This window comes from Aegilops tauschii, chromosome 3 (assembly GCF_002575655.3).
Source record: "Aegilops tauschii subsp. strangulata cultivar AL8/78 chromosome 3, Aet v6.0, whole genome shotgun sequence".
Taxonomy (NCBI): Eukaryota; Viridiplantae; Streptophyta; class Magnoliopsida; order Poales; family Poaceae; genus Aegilops; species Aegilops tauschii.
Window position 1 is genome coordinate 570001079 of NC_053037.3, and position 19398 is coordinate 570020476.

At 47.4% G+C, this 19398-nt stretch overlaps 2 protein-coding genes, 1 long non-coding RNA gene and 1 pseudogene across 4 annotated transcripts; 1 reads left to right on the plus strand and 3 right to left on the minus strand.

Annotated features, from left to right (window-relative positions):
- Positions 1-972: 972 nt before the first annotated feature.
- Positions 973-3495, minus strand: LOC109732863 (F-box/LRR-repeat protein 13-like; annotated as a pseudogene).
- Positions 3496-3701: 206 nt separating this feature from the next.
- Positions 3702-7018, plus strand: LOC120976988 (uncharacterized). The gene is made up of 2 exons (XR_005773779.1): positions 3702-4703; positions 6420-7018. It is a non-coding gene; the product is annotated as an uncharacterized lncRNA (long non-coding RNA).
- Positions 7019-10434: 3416 nt separating this feature from the next.
- LOC109732849 (BTB/POZ and MATH domain-containing protein 1-like) lies at positions 10435-12273 on the minus strand. 2 transcript variants are annotated; one of them, XM_073511168.1, is made up of 3 exons: positions 12012-12273; positions 10672-11918; positions 10504-10562 (listed from the first exon to the last, which is right to left on the minus strand). In XM_073511168.1, the coding sequence occupies exon 2, from the start codon at positions 11909-11911 to the stop codon at positions 10679-10681; it is 1233 nt and encodes a 410-aa protein (XP_073367269.1). In that variant the 5' UTR covers positions 11912-11918; positions 12012-12273; the 3' UTR covers positions 10504-10562; positions 10672-10678. The 2 variants fall into 2 exon arrangements, with proteins under 2 accessions (XP_073367268.1, XP_073367269.1); XM_073511167.1 differs by having other exon boundaries at positions 10435-11918.
- Positions 12274-15470: 3197 nt separating this feature from the next.
- On the minus strand, positions 15471-17792 carry LOC109732862 (uncharacterized). The gene is made up of 3 exons (XM_045235169.2): positions 16589-17792; positions 16372-16504; positions 15471-16042 (listed from the first exon to the last, which is right to left on the minus strand). Exon 1 carries the CDS (start codon positions 17675-17677, stop codon positions 16670-16672), a length of 1008 nt encoding a protein of 335 aa, XP_045091104.1. The 5' UTR covers positions 17678-17792; the 3' UTR covers positions 15471-16042; positions 16372-16504; positions 16589-16669.
- Positions 17793-19398: the final 1606 nt, after the last annotated feature.

Sequence of the window (19398 nt, forward strand, 5' to 3'; positions counted from 1 at the left end):
TTCATCCCGGGTGGAACACCTGACGGGTTGTCCCCACGCCCGTATTATTCTTCTGAAAACATGTGTTTTCTTCCATGCAATTGGACAATGAGGTATGCTTTCCCTTTCATCCCAAGAGTGTACTCATGCTCTGCTCTTGTTGTGTTCAGTGCATGCCGAAAATGCCTGCTATTCGGTAAATATAATCACTTATAAGCAGCAACCCCTTATAAGAGTTTAGGATAGCAGCTTGGAAGGACGCCATGGAGGTGATCACGCTGAAGCATATCAGATCAAAACACAAACGCAGAGCAAAGCCTCAATTCTAGTTTGAACTTTGAAGTACATTCACAGCAAAGAGTTGTATTGCGCTCTTGCGTAAACCATTTTGATTCCACCACGAAGCTATTCCAGCAAAACCACTTGCAACAATTGTTTGACAAGGAAGAAAGCATTTGCAAGCCGCACCTCCTGCCCCCTCTGATCCTCTCTGCCAGCACAGCTGAGCTCATCTTTCACTATGCATAGCTAAAGTCTAACAAACAAACCGTGCGCGATAACGTCCTCCAGGGCACTCCTAACTCAGCGCGGTGCGGCGAACCTGCGCAACGACACATGCCCACAAACATCTTATCCAATTCGATCCGTTACTCCCGCCAGCAATCCAGCCACATAAGACTCACTTGACTTGGCACAAACAACGTCATCATGCCATACCACATCCAGAAAGCGTACCACAGATAGTCCTAACTCACTGCCGCATTGCGAGCCTGTGCAACGACGGCTGATGCATACCAAGGTATTCATGCCAACTACAACAACTTCACAGCAGAATTTAAAGTTGCAGTTGGACAAACCAGAAAGACCATATATACTACTCCCTCCGTTCTGAACTAAAACCACGACACTTCTTTTGCAATGGAGGGAGTATTAGAAGCCCTGCGCACATTTGACTGCAGGGTACACAAAATGACTGCAAGGTAAAATGAAAAATTATTGGTACAAACATTCTATCCAATTCAATAGGTTACTCCCACCAGCAATCCAGCCACATAATACTTGACTTGGCACTAACAACCTCATCATGTAACACCACATACAGAAAGCATGCCAATAGTAATGCTGGTTTTTTAGTTGAAGACCCCAGAAATCAACCACATTGAGAAAGCATACCACAGCTTGCCAAGAGAAATGCGGTTTTTCGGTTGCTGCCAGATCCAACAACACCAAGTCTAGCTAGGTAACAACTACTCCCTCCATTCCAAAATAGATGACTCAACTTTATACTAACTTTAGTACAAAGTTGGGTCATCTATTTTGGAACGGAGGGAGTAGGCTGTAAGCAAGGTGATGTTAACAAACTTACAGAGATCCTTTCTACTAGTGCCCGAGGAGGTCAAAAGGGTCAGCAAACCCAAAGTCGGAAGCTATCTTGTTGCTGTAAACAGGACCTCCCGGGTTAGTGCGCCCGCTCTTGAAGAGCTGTACTTGGCAAGCCTTGTTGTTCCATTTCACGCTTGCTAGAGGCTTCAGCTTGGCCCTCACATTATCATCTCCAGAGGAGAAGCATTCTTTGGCCACCAGAACCACCATATGCTCCAGCACCCGACCGGTCTCTGCGATGAACTTGAGGAAAGCAACCTCGCTTCTCAACCCATGGAACTCGTAGAAGAACACCTTCTTCATGCTCTGCACCACACAATTGATGGGACCGCCCTCCTGCCAGAACTTGAGATTGATCTTGCCAGTGGACTCTTCAGATATGGGAGGGGACTGCAGATGAAACGGTAGCATACACAGTTCAGGTTAATCTGATTAATAGTTCTGACCATGCTAGTATAAGATAGTATTAATCTGATTCATAGTTCTGACCATGCTAGTACTCCCTCCGTCCGGAAATACTTGTCGGAGGAATGGATGTATCTAGATGTATTTTAGTTTTAGATGCATCCATTTATATCCATTTCTGCGACATGTATTTCCGGACGAAGGGAGTATAAGATAGTATTGCAAAATTGCCAATGCAACAACTCTAAGTAGATAAGTTAACCAATTTTACATAAACATGGAGCGTCTCCAGGTTGGGGAAACAGCGGAGAAAGCCGGGCACTTTCTTGACAGCATTGCGGACACCGAACTGCACCTCCATGGACAAAATCTGGACACTAGGGAGAATGTTCTCCTTGCTACCAGCCTGAAATGAACAGAGAAACCAAGTCATACTATCATATATTGGCATTACAAATAGACACAGCACACAGAGATTAGGTGCACGGCCAATTAAATTAGCCCAAGGACCGATAATACTATAGAGAAACTAATTCAGATCATATATTGACATAGCAGGTATAAACAATCGAGCTGCATACCACGACGACGGTGTTGCTAATCCCCAACTCTTGCTCTCCTGGCTGAATGTATCCTAGCACACGCAGGTTTGGTGCACGCCCAATCTTGATCCTGGAACAGCCGTTCATGGTGGAGTGGTTGTCGTCGTTCCTCTTCCTGAAGGACTTGAGCTTGCCAGGGGGGGCAATTTCCCAAAAGAAGAGCCTCTCCAGGGTAGGGGCATCCACCACGTCGATGTACTCCAATAAGGCATGGCCAAGCTGAACGCAGCGCAGTCTCTGGCTGATGAGGCGGAGGCGCACTCCGGTCTGGCTTCCCATGAGGACGAGGAACTCCAGGACGGGGCATCTTTCAAGCATGAATGCCAGATCACGGTCCTCCATGACAGTCATGCATAGGCCAAGCTCCTTGAGGTTGGGGAATCTGGCGCCGCGCGGCACGGCGGCGGTGTCCGGGAGCCTCCAGAGGCCAAGATAGAGGCGGGTGAGGGAGGCGCAGCCGAAGAGCGTGGCGGGGAGGCGCAGGTCAATCGGCCAAGGGCGGTTGACAAAGACGAGTTCTTGGACCCCCTTGGCGACGAGGATGTCGAGCCAGCGCGACATCTCGCCCCGGTGCTCCTCCATGGTGCTGCGGGTGAGGTGGACGCAGCGGAAGGGCCCGGATGCGCCGCGAGGATGCGGGACACCGCGGCGGTGACGGCACGGGGAGAGGGAATGCCGATGGGGAGCTGCCCGGCCGCGCCGCCGTCCGGAAGCAGATGGCCGTCGACGAGAGAGAGGGGCGCCGAGCGCCAAAGGGGGCGCCAGCGCGAGGCGAGAGCGGAGGTGCGCGCGGCGTCCTTGGCGGGGAGGCGGGAGATGATGTCGCGGAGGATCATACGGGGGAGGCGGCTGATGCGGTCGACGCCGTCGGGGACCAACGGCAAGCCGGAGAGCGAGTGGGCAGCGGCGGGGGAGACCGGCGGGTGCGGGAGGTAGTCGTACAGGAAGTAGAGCAGATAGTTTGAGCCAAGGCTGAGCGTCGCAGGGTCCCGGCCGTCACGCTCCATGCTGGTTAGCATATCGCTCATGGGAGTGCCGATGATAAACTGCGGTTCGCCCATGGCCGCCGGTGGAGGGTGGCGGCGAGGGTTTCGGTTTGGGAAGAAACGAGGAATGGTGGCGGAGTGAGTGTGTGGTGGTGGGCAGAGCATGTCGCTAGCTGGAGCCAGGTCCATCAAACTATAGCTGGCCAAACGGGCCGGGCCAACCAGGCCAGCACGCGAGCACGACGGCACGGCACGGGCCAAGGCACGCGGGCACGGCCCGTTTAGCCCGTGCCTGGGCCTGGAGGCTGCGCATGCGGGTCGGCACGGCACGGCCTGTTTATTTTATTTTATTTTTTCAGATTTTTTTATATATATGCATACGTATAATATAGCCCAATAGGCCTAAAAATCAGCCCAACAGATTGACAATGTGCAGCCCAGCGTGCTAAACGGACCAACGTGCCGGCCCGTTTACTAAATAGGTTGTGCCTGGGCCTGGAGGCGCAGCACGTGGGTCGGCACGGCATGACCCGTTTGGCCAGCTCTGCATCAAACTGCTTCGGCTCAATAAAGAATTTCAAATACCCTTAAAAAAAGAATTTCAATCTTCTAAAGAAAATAATACAAATACTCAACACTAACTCTTTTTGCAATGGAAATACTTAATACTCCCTCCTTTCCGATTTATAGGGCTCAAATTTAAAATCTCATCAACCAAGGCATATGCTGAGTGAAGGAATGTAGCTCGTACTCCCTCTGTTCCGTATTATTTGTCGTTGGGCATTCACAGTTCAACTTCTGTCACGTTCATTCTCTTTTTGACTTTCCAACTTTACCCCTCCTTCGCCGCTGTCGCCGCAGCTCCCACTCACTCGCTCGCTGTCTCCCTCTCCCTTTCCTCGTCGCCGCCCTCTCCCTCTCTTCTCTGTCGCCGCAGCTCCGCCGCAGCTATGCCGGCCGCAGCTCCTTCGCCCCACCCCGTACGCCCTCCTGCACGACCTCGCCGCGCTCGAGCTCGCGGCCCTATCCGCCCGCGCCGCCGCCTCCCTGGGGGGCGCAGCCGGCCTGCCGCAAGTACACCTACGCCGCCGCCTCCCGGGGGCCGCAAGGTGAAGTGGACGGCCGAGGAGAAGGCTCGCGGCGAGGGCCGGGCGCTCAACTGCGAGGCAGAGCTCGCCTCCCCCAACGACGGCGGCTTCGACCTGGGAGGCCTAGTCCGAGCCGGCGCCGCCGGCAAGGCCAAGACCAAGTGAGGCGCCGAGGAAGCCAGCGACGATGACAAGAAGAAGCCGGCGAGGAAGTGCATCCAGATCGAGGAGATCCCGCCGGCTGTGACGTCCAGATCAAGGTATACTCAGCAGAAAAGATGAGATTTTTTAGGTGTTTGGCCCCGATCTGAATGAAATGTGGGATTTCCAGTACCCCAGTAGCATACTCCAGTACTGTACTCCGGTAGCTTAAATGGAACTTGACTGTTTTGGGTTTTCCAGTAGCTTAATGATCTCTGCATCACCACAAAAGTGCAGATACAAAGCCAGATGATTTGCTTAATGATCTCTAGAGTATATTGAACTTTTCGTGAGTAAGCCAGATGATTTGCTTTTGCTATCTTGTTAGGTGAGTAAACTGGCTTTAAATGAAAGTCAGTGTTCTTGAACTACTCCAGTTAGCTTGCTCCAACAACTTGACTGTGTATGTACTGGAGTAAGTCAGTGTTCAGTAAATGGCTGCTCCAACAACTTGACTGTGTATATACTGGACTATTTAAATGAAAGGGGAGTATAAATACTGTTTAGTTAAAACCAAGATTCAGTATCTTGAACTACTCCAGTTAGCTTGCTGATGCTTTCAGCAATCTTGGTGTTTAAATTTGACTTGGTGCAGTAATCTTGGAGCTTAGTGTTCCAGTTAATTTAACACTTGCAGTAGTATGGCACTTGCAGTAGTATGGCACTTGCAGTAGTGTGGGACAGCAGTAGTTTAGTGCAAGTTTCAGTTAATTAGCTGGATTAAACAAGATGCTTGGTGATCTGCAGGAGTAGGACAAGCAAATCTGCTTGAATATTTGTTTACTGAAAGTAAATGAACATTTTACTGCTAGTGTACTGATAGTGCAATCTAGCTATTGTACTGATATTTCTGTTTCTTTGAACATTTTACTGTCAATAAAAATGATGTACTGCTAGTGTACTGCTGCTTTCAGTTAATTCAAATTAGCTAAAACCTTTTACTGTCAAATAGTGCTAATGTTTACTCTATGAAATAAACTACTCCATGTCAAATAAACCTTGCTAGGTGAATCTTGTTTGCATTAGGAGTAGTTGCTGGAAATTTACTGAATTTTGTTTCCAGTAGATGCACTGTATTTCACAGAAAGAGTACTCGAGTACATGGAGTTGATGCACTGAATTTTACTGAATTTTGTTGATGCACTGAGATGGTCTCTGCATCACCACAAAAGTGCAGATACAAAGCCAGATTGCAGTAACTTAAATTGGAACTTTACTGTTTTGGAATTTCCAGTAGCTTAACATTATTGTTATGTGCTTTGCTGAATTTAACTGGAGTAAATCAGTGTAAACCAAAGATTGCTGGAGTATGTATTGGCAAAAGGCAAGAGGCTCAAGATCTTGTTCAGTTAATTAGGAGTAGTGTACTACTGCTGTGGTTTCTCCATCTGGAGTACAACTCCTCTTCTCTTCTCTTCTTCAGTTAATTAGGAGTAGTTTTAGAGGTAACTAACTGAAACTTTTTATCATGTTGACAACAGTAGCATGTGGACCTATCATGGTGATTTCATATCAAAATAGAGGAGTACTCCTGTTCATTTGGAGAACTCATACAACAATCGATATGCATCAAACTTGGGATCAACAGTAGCATGTGGCCTTATCATTCTGGTTTTTGGATGATTTAGTTAATCAAATTCCTCAATTGAGAAAAACCTGGACTTGTCGTTCCGGTCTTGGGATCAACAGTAGCATATGGACTTATCATTCTTGTTTCTGGATGATTTAGTTAATCAATTTGACATCAATTGACCTGGTTTTTGGATCAATTGCAGATTCTCTGCGCTGTCCGGGATGAGAAGAGGAGCAGCAAGAATCAAGCCCAATACAGAGAGGAGAGGAGCAGCAGAAGTGGACAGCACAACGGCTGACCTCGAGCTCTTGATTGGAGTGGGGGGAGGCGGCCGGCGAGGGATCTGTGGCCAGCAGGGAAGGATCTGAAGCTGCGGCGGAGCAGGCAGCCGGCGAGGGAGCTGCGGATCGCGGCCGGGAAGGGCGGCCGGCGAGGGAGCTGCGGACCGCGGCCGGGAAGGGCGGCCGGCGAGGGAGCTGCGGACCGCCGCGGGGAAGGGCGGCCGGCGTGGCAGCTTCGGACCGCGGCGGGGAAGGACGCCAGAGTTGCGGACGGCAGAGGAGCCCGGCGGAAGGGAGGAGTGACGGCGGAGAAGCCTGGCGGAGGGGAGGAGCGACGTAGGAAGACGCCTCCTGATCGATTTCAAATCGGGGGTACTTCCGTAATTTCACATCATTTCACCTGGTCGGAACAGAACCTCCAGCGACAAATAATATGGAACAGAGGGAGTACTTTACAAAACTACCCAAACTAAATTGATGCATTAATTGAGATTAATTGCAGTGCATGCATGCTTGACCACTAGATGAGTACATGCATTGGTGAGTTTCTCTTTAATTCTTGCATGCAAAGATTTAATGCGCCTTGAAATCTTAAAAAAAGATGTAGATGAGTCCTATAAATCGGAAAAATGAAAAAATTGAGATGAGCCTTATAAACCAGAAAGGAGGAAGTACCAACTTTGAAGCTCACCATTGAAAATATTCTGGAGAAAACAGGAGTTCTTTTGGCTTCGGCGTGGACATGCCAATTGCCCTGCGGCACGAAGAACGTAACACATATTTTTTTTCATCACTCTATGGCGAAAGCACACAAGAAGCATGGTGATATCAAGAAGTTACGTTATATACGGGGGTTTGATAGAAAGGTATGCATGATTTCAAAAACTGGATTTCAAAAACTGCATTTTGTTGAGAGACTCTTAAGGCTATGTACATGGTAATACATGTATTGAATGACTTTGTTTGCGGAGTAAATATATGATCTCATATTAAGATATTTTTGTTTTTGCTATGAACACAATACTTGAGTATAATTACAAAGATAAAAAATGCAAATTATGTGATCTACTTTTTACTAAACATAGTAATATGACTTAAGTTATCTCATGTGACTTGTATAAATATTTATGTATAAAACACACTCAGAGTAGGATTTCCAATATAAAGACCCTTTGATGGTTATGTACGGATTGCCATTTTGATCTACTTATTTTGTATTATCTGCATCTCTTGTCGTAAATCAATCGTCATACCTGCATTGTTAAGATATTTGAACAAATAATGAATGACCATTGTGTAGTAGCTTTGTTTACTTCCCCCGCAGAAAGAAAAGTAGCTTTGTTTATTTGACAGTGAGTAATAGAGCTCCAATATCAACAATGACAACAAAACAAATCATGGTTTTCTGAGCAAAAGATTACCAATTCATTTTTTTAAAGAGAGCACCAATTCATCACTGGGCTGAAAAGAGCATGAGAACTTGCACATGGATAAGCACCGAGATCCAAATTATCCACATAGTTAAAAATGACAATCATATACAAGCAAATAATTCATAATCGTCGAATGTATTCTTTTGACATACTTTCAGTTCCAATTAAGTGGAATTTCTTTCATATGAAGCTACCAAGTGCAAAAAGCAGTGCAGAATATCCATGAAAAGAATGCCTTAATTCATTGGAACTAGTAAGAATATGATATAATATTGATCACACATACCCCTCAAGTAAACTAAATGTCTCATACTTCCAAGCACATTGCCCTCTATGATCTGCATTGATTTTTTTCCGACAAAGAGTGGATTTTATTATCTCAAAATGAAGCAGCAAAGGGATACAAACACAGTGAGCACACACCCCGCCTCTGCATAGCTACGATGCCATAGCCGACAACAATGCACACAAATAAAAATCGCACCGACAACTAGCAAAGTCAAACAAGACCGAAGCTATGCCTTGGTGGAGTAAAAGGAAAAAGCTCTGAAGTGATCAAAACAATGATAAACAATCTACGACATCAACCATATCAGCACCAACCATCTTCTGACATCAGATGTGATGTCGTCACCACTTTCTGCAATCCCAGTAGCTACACATACATAGCACGGTCTTGACGTGAGGTGCCATGCAAATGAAGACCGTGCTTGCACAAGCAGACAGTCAAGCCACGACAAAGGCCGGTTACCACCAAGAACTCCGAACAATGAAGGTCGTCGTCGCACTTTGCAACCGAGATCGACGGAGGAAGCTCATTGACACCGTCAGATCCCAATTTGGGATGCTCCGACAGTCTAGCACCATCCTCATGCTTGGTCGTTCTCGTCCGTGGTGGCAGAATCAGACAGCAAAACAAAATCGTCATTACCGCTGGATGTGAAGATTCCAATCCCGGTCCCATCTCGGCAATCACAAAGCAGTGTAGAACCACGCCTTCGCCTACAAGGCCGAGCGGTGACCCGCCGTACTAGGACGTAGCAGGCTGGCGTTGTCGCCCAAGTACCTGCAAAATAGGATTTTGGCCATCGGTGTCTCGGTACAATAGACTATTAGCCAAGCCATAATCCACCGTCACCGCTGCACATCCGTACCCTCTGCCTCGAGCCGCCGTCCATAGATCTCACTTCAGAGCAACGCTGAACAAGCTACCTCTAGCACCGGCGATTGACTCAGCTCCAAGATAATGCCTCCAAGAAGGTCAATGGCGAGAAAATCGCCGCCATTGTCTGTCCCAAGAGGGGAGCAAGGGTTTCCCCGGAGCAAAGACCATGAAGGGAGGAGAGGAGCAATTTTACAACGCCTTCAACAACGATTACGGCGCCTAGAGGCATCATCGTCGCCGCTCATGGCATGAAGCAGAGACAGGGTTTCCCCAGCTCCCCTCACGTCCTTCTCGTCGCATCAACCACCATGAACAAAGGCAACATGCCCAGCACACCGACGGGGAGGCCAGGCCGCCGGAGCAAGGCCCAACAACCCATGACGCCATCTCGTTCGCCCAACGTCCGTCCCGTCGGCCCCGCCCGGCATGGTAGCGGACGACGCACAACCGAGCACCAGCAACCGCGCCCCACCACCTTCGCCAAGCTCCGCCGCCGCATGGCTAGACGCCAGGCACACGCACGCCCGGAGCACCGCCGGGTCCTGCCGAGACCTGCCGCCACAGACCCAGGGGAGCCGAGAGGAGAGGCCCCGCCGCCGCCGTCGGCCGTCGGCGTCTTCCGGGAAGGAAGAGGGCCGTAGGCGGCGCGCTAGGGTTTGTCGAACGCCCCGAGTCGCCCTGGATAGAGGCGACGCGGGGGAACGGTTACTGTCGATAGTGTCATTACTATCAATGAGAAAACAACATGGTACATATTACTATCATGATATTTTCCTTACTAGAAAGTGTCGGGGTCTAGACTGTATGAAGACTTGGTATCTAGATTTTTGCCACTTCCTTCATGTGGCTTTGCAGAATGGCGACATTCTAGATTGCATCCGTAAACCATCAAGAAGACTAGAAGAGCAAATGTCTAGAAATCACACATTCAAACAACACTTTCAGGCTCATGGCAAAGCAAGCGGGTTTTTTCATCAACTCATTGTCTATTACAGTAGCTAACTGACAGCAATCAATCATCATCTGTGCTTCCAAATACACCACAACGGAAGTCATTTTTTTGTCCCATCTGAGGAGAACAACAAGCATAAAGGAGAAGTCATTTTTTTGGTACAGGATCAAGATTTCACACCACGCCTGTCACGGCAACCGAAATTCTTGGTGACCTGTCTTGTCTTCAATCTTGTTTGTTTCCACTAAATTCAGGTTCATAAAAATCCCTTTCCAAAAAACTTCAAACATTTGTTCTTCTTGATAACCACTAGAAAAGGGTATTAAATGACAGGGGAGGCACAAAGGTACACTGCACGACAAAATGCACAGATGAATATATGAGGATAAAATGAAATTTGTTGGGAAACTTGTGCATTGCTGCAATGCAGATCAATGTTGATCCTCACACCTGAATTTACAGACCATCCATTGCAATTGCATGAAGAGACAATATGCCCATATGTTGGGGTTTTCTGATTCAGCATTCATGCAAATTACACGAGGAGACAATTAAAAGCAGAGCACACAAACTACGATATCTATAGAGGATACAAAAGAGTGTCACTTGAAGAACATGCATACCAGAGTGTCATTTCCGCTGGTTTGACGCAAGGATGGCAATGAGCTCGTACAAAACAGAGGGGTATGTCGTTGCTATATGCCCCCATCCATCAGTTGCCATTAGTGCCTGCAAACGCGAGGGAGATAGGACTTGGATAAACTTCAAGCACGCCGCCTTCAATCCATGGCAGTGGTGCTGCTCGGCTAGAGCAAGAGTGGACGCCACCGAGCTCACACCTACATGCTCACACAACTGCTTTTCACAGATGAACTTGAGCCGCTGGAGATTGTATCTGTCTGCCGCCACAAACAAATCCTGCAGCCATTGCAGAAGAATTTCATCCTCTACCGCCTCTTCTTGTGTTTGTTCCACAACCTCTGACGTTTTATTCTCCAGTACTTCCTCTACTTGTCCTTGTTCCACAACTCCTGGCATTTCATCCTCCTCCATGCTGTTCTTCTCCATCTCAGGACACGAGTCTGTGTAGATGAAGCAAAGCAAAGCCCTGAACACTTTTGCTTCCATATCTGTGATCTGTATGACGCTGGGCATAGCGGTGCCAAAGAGCTGCGCCATGAACACTTCAGACCTGGCAGCGAGCACACACCGGTGTGCAGCGAACGTCTCGCCGCCGACCTCGAATGTCACATCAGCACCCACCTTATTCTGAAGGAGGTTGCTAAAATGTTGGTGTATGTCAGGCAGAAGAACCTCGGTGCCGGTGCTGGTGCCGGAGCCGGTGGCGTCTGGGGTGTTGTCCTTGCACACCACAATATCACACCGGATGGTGAAACAATCAGACTTTAGACTGGCCGATCGCTCAAGGGCATCTCTTCTCATGAACTTGTCGCAACCCCAACAAGGATCACATCTGCGGAAGTCACGGGTTTTACGAGTCGCACGAATGTACGTCGGCATCTGCTTCTCGACGTCGTCGACGAGGCTGAAACTGAACTTGGCCTCCACACCCTCTTCGACATCTTCGTCGTAGAGGCGGGTAATATCGAGCGAAATGAAGTCGGCACAGTTGGGGTTTGCGCCATTAGGATAGTACTCGATGGAATACTCATGGCCTCCCACCCTGAACAATTCAGTGCACCAGCTCTCGCCGTTGGGCAGCTCCTTTTTGATACCAGAGTAGCCCTTGACCACGAGCAGGTGGTACACGCTGCTCGCGCCAGCACCGGCGCCGACGCCCGACGTTACGCAAGAGCACGGCTTGTCGCCGTCGAGGACGGATACACCGGCGAACGTCGACATGACAAACCTGCGACCACACCGAAAATCTGTCAACTCAGTCACCATTCACGATTCCTAGTTTCAGACTTGGGGCTCTGGATCGAGGAGCTGGGGAGGGAACCTGGGCTTGCACCGGAGGCCTCACGGAGTCGCCACCGCACCAAGACGACGCTGCCGCTGCGCCACCCCAGAAACAGAGTTTGCGGCAAGCTCCGACGCAGCTCCTCCCCGGAAACAGAGCTTTGCGGCGAGCTGCTCACCGCCCGCTGCCCCACCCAGCGACGCACGTGGCCGGCGGGAGACGCCGTCGCTCCACTCGCTGCGCCGCCGACGCCGCCGTCGGTCCTGCGCGGAAAGGTAGAGAGTTTGCGCCGTGGCTGCTCCGTGCGTGCGCTGGGCCTGCCTGGCGCTAGGGTTCAATATTGACCTACTACACGTTATTGGGCTTTACTGGGCGTTATTAGGCTCACAACACTGTTTTGGGCAACGCCTGAAATTTAAATCGAGCTGAATTTTTTGAGTTAAAAATCAACTATTTCAAAAGTAAATTTGTGTGAATGAAAATCAAAATTATGAATTTGAATTAAAAAAACAAAACCATGGTTGACATTTTGACAAGTTTTAAGAATTTTTCTGAACCTACAAATTCATATTGAGGTGTGGGGTAGAATTTTTTTAATACATGTGAAACATTTTCAGATACACGTTCAAATTTTTTTTAAACATGATGTACTGTTTTTTGAAATACATGTTGAACAAGTTGTTAAATACACGTTGAACATTTTTCAACACATGACGAACATATTTTTTCAAAATATCAATCAACAGAATTTTTTAAATGTATGAAGATTCTTAAATGTTACAAAAAAAATTGAACGGTGCAAACATTCTTTTGAACTTGGTTTTTTGACACTACATAAGTATTTTATCAAATCTACATCTCGCCGCCATCAAGAGAAAGTCATGCCTCTCTGCGTGCCGTGCGCCAAGGAAGCCATCATGAGTGGCTTTTTTTTCTAAGAAAAGATTGGGCTAGTTTTTCTTTTTAGCAAAAAAACGGGTGGCCAGTTTTTCTATTCACTAGAGGGTAACACGCGCTTTGCTGCGCCCACTATTATGTCAATTAACATTTCATGCATATCGTAGGTCGAGCAAATGCATATCCCCGTGGATGCTATTGGGTTGGCCATGTAGTCCGATCCTTCCGGTTTTGGAAAGGTTTCATTCGATATTTTTTCTTTTTTTTCTCGACTTTTCTCATATATTTTTTCATGTTCCACTTTATATTTTTTATTTAGCGAATATATTCAAAATGAATAATATTTTTTGAGATTCAGGAACAATAATTTAAATTATTGAACAATTTTTAAAATTCATAAATTTTTTCTGCAAAATTGTGAACATTTGTTTAACGATCCATGATGATTTTTCATATTCGTGAACATGTTTTAGATTTAAAAACATGTTTTAATCCCCGTATATTGTTCAAAAGTTGTGACATTTCTAAAAAATCATGAACAACTATAAAACTTGTGAACATTTTTTAGAACCAATGAAATTTTTTCTGATATTCATGAAGAAGTTTTACATTAAGAACATTATTTAAATTCGTAAATATTTTTAAAAATCAGTGTTTTTTAAGTTGACAAATAAAATAAATTTATGAGTGTTTTTAAAGTTTTTGAAAAATACTTTAGTAGAATGTCAGTTCGGATATTTTCATGTGGGACCTATGATCCAACTGGACCCTTAAAGACAGGGTCCACTTCCGAGGACAAAACTTTGGAGCTCTTATAGGCTTCTATTCATAGGGAGCTTAGTAATTGTAACTTGTAAGGATTGGGTTTCATGAAGAGATTCTTTTTTCAAGACCACTTGTGAAGAGATTCTGTTAAGGACACGGCATGGCATGGGTCATGATGGGTGTGCTTGGCTAGCTGCAACTCCAACTCCTCCACTCTGTTCCTTGCTCTCTTTGCCTCAACAAGATTTATTCAGCAAGGTTTACCTTCTGTTTCTCTTTGGACAACTGCATTTGCATATGCTTGTTTCATCGGCTCACAACGACGCGACGCGCGCGAGTGCCCTGGCTATGCGGGTAGCATAGCGAGATTTATATGTTCAATTCACATTTATGGAACGTTGGGTGCATAGGGAGGAAAATTTGGCGATGATGGAGCCAGGGGGTGCATAGGGAGGAAGGAAATCTTATGGAGAGACCAGTGGAAACACCAAAATCATGGTGGGCCCCCTTGAGGATGGTAGTAGCATCGGAGTAAGAGTGAGCCAGACCAAGCCGGAGGGAACCCCGGGAGGGACAGGATTGCAAATAGTCCATCCCAGGAGATAAAGTTGAAGGCCTTAGAAAAGTCGAGGTTGAAGATGATAGTTGTTTTTTTCGATAGTGGCAACAGGAGATGATATCCACCGCATAGATAAAAGTTTTCTGCGATGTTTCGACCAGAGATGAAGCCGGTTTGATCTGCATGAACCAGAAGAAGGATGAGGGGTTTTAGTCTGGCGTAGGGAAGCTTGTCAAGCGCTTTCGAGTGGCAATTCTGGAGGGAGATGGGTCTGAAAGCATCAACAAAGGTGGCAATTTCTTTTTTGAGACTAGGATCATGTGAGCTCTGTTGAAGCGTTCAACTGAGACTTTGAGGTCGTGGAAGAAGGCAAGGACAAAGCGTTTGACAGAGTGCTAGAACTTGCGGTAGAAGGACGGGCGAAACCATCAAGGCCTGGCTAACGTTAGGGTTCATCTGAAGAAAGTAGTTCCGAATTTCCTGGTCGGTGAAAGGGTCAGCAAGGTGGTTGAGTTGAGCGGGAGGGGCTGGGTAGAGGTTAGCAAGAGAGAACCGCCATGTCGGGGTCTTGGTCTTGTAATTCTTGCCTTCTACTATAGAATTAGGGTACGTAATTTGCATACTCTAAAAAAAAGGACAAATGGTTAAGTTGGAGGGAGTCTCCCCCTCTTCACCGGCGTCCGCCACTATAGGCACTGAACCTGAACCTGAGTTAAGAAGCATCTTACATTAAATTTTAGAAGCACCTTACACAGAGGGCCGCGGAGGGAATCACGCTCAAGCATTTCAGATCAAAACACAAACGCAGAATGAAAGCCTCAATTTAGTTTGAAGTACATTCAGAGCATAGAGTTGTATCACACGCTGTTATATAAATCATCCAGATTGTTCCCTGAAGCAATTACATCAAACCATTTGTGATAGTTTAAGCTAGGCAAAAGAACATCTGGAAGCAGCAACTTCCTGCCAGCACACCTACTAACTGAACTGTTCTTTCACCATGCATGGCTAACAGTCTAACAAACAAACAGTGTGCAGTAACATCCTCAAGGGCACTCCTAACTCACTGCGGCGCTATTCGCAACCAAAAAAAAAAAAAAAAACTCACTGCGGCGTGGCGAGCCTGTGGAACGATGCACACCGCCAACGGCTAATGCATACCAACAGCAACTTGACAGCATAAATGAAATTGTAGTTGGGACTAACCAGAAAGACCAGACTCCAACCAGACTTAAAGATGGAACACAATTGACTGCAATGTAAAAAGGAAAATAAAGTGAAGATGGAACAAACTTGAAGAAATTATTGGTACCACGTCTTGGCACAAACAACCACATCATGTAACACCACATCCAGAAAGCATGCCACAGCTTGCCAAGAGAAATGCTGCCAAGTCCAAGAACACCAAGTCTAGCTGAGTAACAAGTAGTCTTGCAGCACCAGAGGCACTGGCATAGTGCTACTAATTAACTTACAGAGATCCTTTCTGCATCTAGTGGTACTCGAGGAGGTCAAAAGGGTCAGCAAACCCAAAATCAGAAGCTATCTTGTTGCTGTAAATAGGACTTCCAGGTTCAGTGTGCGGGCTCTTGGAGAACTCTACTTTGCAAGCTTTGCTGCTCCAATTCGCGCTCGTTAGAGGCTTCAGCTTGGCCACCACAACAACCATCTGCTCCAGCACCCGACCTCTCTCCGCGATGAACTTGAGGAAAGCGACCTCGCTTCTCGACCCTTGGAACTCGTAGAAGAACACCTTCTTCATGCTCTGCACCACGCATTTCATGGGACCAGCGTCCTGCCAGAACTTTAGATTGACCTTGCCAGTGGACTCTTCAGATATGCGGCAGGACTGCAGATGAAATCAATCAGTGCATACATTAGTTCAGGTATCTTATCTATGACTATGAGCAACAACAACTAAGGCTTTAGTCTCAGACAAGTTCAGGATAGATCTATGTTATCTATGAGCAGGCCAGCAGATTTTTCATTTTTGATTAATCTGATTCACAATTCTGACCATGCTAGATAAGCAATTAGTTTTTTTTTTGAGAAAAGATACAAAGTCAGTTCTGACTATGCTAGATATATCTTAGAGATCTCTATATCTTATAACACAGAAACTAGTATTGCAAAATTGCCAATGCAGCAAGTGTATATCGTTAAGTTAACCAGTTTTACATAGACATGGAGCGTCTCCAGGTTAGGGAAGCATCTGAGAAAGCCAGGCACTTTCTTGACAGCATTGCGGAGGGAACTGCACTTCTATGGCCAAAATCTGGACACTAGGGACAATGCTCTCCTTGGCCCCAGCCTGTAAATAATGCACCCAAGGTCAGATAAACTAATTGAGATCATAGATTGGGAGTATCAGCACAGACACATAGATTGGGAGTACCACGATGACGGTGTTGCTAATCCCCAGCTCTTGATCTCCTGGCTTAAGGTATCCCACCACACGGAGCCTCCGTGACGGAGGTTAGGTGCACGGCCAATTTTGATCCTGGAAGAGCAGTTCATGGCGACCTGTCCCGGAGAGACAATTTGCCACTGAAAGAGCCCTCTCCAGGCGAGGGGCATCCACCACGTCGATGTCCTCCAACATGGTGAATCCCAGCTGAACGCACCGCAGGCTATGGCTGACAAGGCGGAGGCGCACTCCGGTCTGGCTCCCCATGAGGACGAGGAACTTCAGAACGGGGCTTTTTTCAAGCATGAAGGCCACATCATGGTCCTCCATGACATTCATGCAGAGGCCGAGCTCCTTGAGGTTGGGGAATCTGGCGCCGCGCGGTACGGCGGCGGTGTCCGGGAGCCTCCACACGCCGAGATAGAGGCGCAGCCGAAGATCGTGGCAAAGACGAGTTCTTGGACCCCCTTGGCGACGAGGATGTCGAGCCAGCGCGACATCTCGCCCCGGTGCTCCTCCATGGTGCTGCGGGTGAGGTGGACGCAGCGGAAGGGCCCCGGATGCGCCGCGAGGACGCGGGACACCGCGGCGGTGACGGAACGGGGAGAGGGAACGCCGATGGGAACTGCCCGGCCGCGCCGCCGTCCGGAAGCAGGTGGCTGCCGACAAGAGAGAGGGGCGCCAGCGCGAGGAGAGGGCGGCGGTGCGCGCGGCGTCCTTGGCGGGGAGGCGGGAGACGATTTCTCGGAGGACTGCATCGGGGAGGCGGCTGATGCAGTCGACGCCGTCGGGGAGCAACGGCAAGCCGGAGGGCAAGAGGGTGGCGGTGGGGGAGACCGGCGGGTGCGGGAGGTAGTCGTACACGAAGTAAAGCAGATAGTTTGTGCCGAGGTCCAGCTTCTGAGGGTCCTCGCCGTCTAGCTCCATGCCGGTGAGCATCTCGGAGATGGAGGTGCCGAGGATAAATTGCGGGTCGGCCATGGCCGGCGGCGGAGGGTGACGGCGAGGGTTTCGGTTTGCGGAAGAGCAAGAAATGATTTGAGGAATGAAGGAGTGGTGTCGTATGGGCCGGCCCATGCTCTCGTGGGTCAGGTATTTGTCCTTCTCTGTATGTTCCCATTAACTAGTATTCCCTCCGTAAAAAAATATAAGAGTGTTTAGATCACTAAAAGAGTTATCTAAACATTTATACAGGGAGTATTTTGCTAAAAAAATGCCGGTATTTGCAGCTCTCAAAAATAAATTAACAAGTACTCCCTCCATCTGGATTTAGTGATGATCTAAACGCACTCATATTTCTTTACAGAGAGACTATATTTTTAGCTCCCAGCAAGTATTTTCTGCTTCTTGCTCTTTATATAAACACAAGCAAAGGAGCTCGCACACTCGCGAGGATGACATTTGAATGGTTTCTTATTATTGGTTTACCTTTTGAAATATTATATAATGTATTTGGTAGAAATAATTGGAATTCATATTATTTATTCCCGCCAATAAAAAGAGGTGATATGTTTAGTTTGGCCTATCACATGCTCATTTAGAAAAATCCCTTTAACTTTTTTCGTTTCTCCCCTTTTCTTTCATAGGCCATCTTCGATTCTAAAGCCCTTCTTCTCCCACACGAAGAGTCTTTTCTTTCTTATACGCACCTCCGCTTTTAAAATCGTACGTCTCCCATATGAAGAGAAAGAAAAACATCCCACACAGTCATGTGTCTCCCACACGAACACGAGTGGAAACTGGAAAACACAAGTTATTGCCTGCTGAGCGCCTCCGCTCGGCTGCAGATCGTGGTTCGTGGAAACCAAATGTCACCTGCGTGAGCCATCACCACCAGCCACGAGCGCGTACAGAAACATGAACATGTCAATGGTAATTGCAGCCTAGCTGTGGGATCCTACCACGTGCACTCCTAGACCGCCGATCTGCTAGACTGGTTGGTGATCTCGAGTTGTCATGGGGGTGCTTGGCGAGGCCATCGGATTACACTAGTAGAAAAATGGTCAAATGTGAAGCACATTAGTGCCGGTTTGATTTTGAGCCGGCACTAATGTGTCCATTAGTGCCGGTTTTAACGGCTAGACGGGAGGAGCTCTTTAGTACTGGTTCGTGACGGACGAACCTTTAGCACCGGTTCGTGCCACGAACCGGTACTAATGAGGCTGTGGCCCCACGAGCACCTTTAGTACTGGCTCGTGGCATGAATCGGTACTAGAGTTTCTTACTAAGCTGTTTTTTAGTCCCACCTCGCGAAGAGAGAGGCACTAGGAGCGGTTTATAAGCTCTGAGTGCAGAAACGATGAAGAAGAGGCGCAATGCTCACCTTCACGTTGCTTAGCTTCAAGTCTTGAGGAATAGGGTAGACTGCATGGAGCTATGTGCAGTGCAGTCTACACTATTCCGAAAGGCTTGAAGCTAATTAACGAGCATTGCGCCTCTTTTTTATTTTTAATAACTTATTACAACTCCGGACTTCTTGTGTTACGGCAAAAACTGGTTGCACTTCGTGTACAAACTGGACAATACGGCAAAAACTGGATGCACTTCGTGTACAAACTGGACAATCTCTTTCGAAGTATCAGGGCCGATTTCGGACGAAAACTCATCTGTTACATCGGCACTTCATTTTTTTAAACTTATTACAACTCCAGACTATTTTTGCGTTCATTACGCAGCATTCAAAGCGACGTCATCCATTTTCAACACTTTCTGACATCATTTGCTGTTTTTCAGTCATTTACCGATTTGTTTTCAAAGTTAAATGACCGTGAAATTAAAAATCGCTACAAAATGAACTC

Coding starts and splice junctions, on each gene's coding strand:
- LOC109732849 (XM_073511167.1), bottom strand. CDS start 11,911: ATGTCGACGTTCGCCGGTGTATCCGTCCTCGACGGCGACAAGCCGTGC.
- LOC109732862 (XM_045235169.2), bottom strand. CDS start 17,677: ATGGGCCGGCCCATACGACACCACTCCTTCATTCCTCAAATCATTTCT.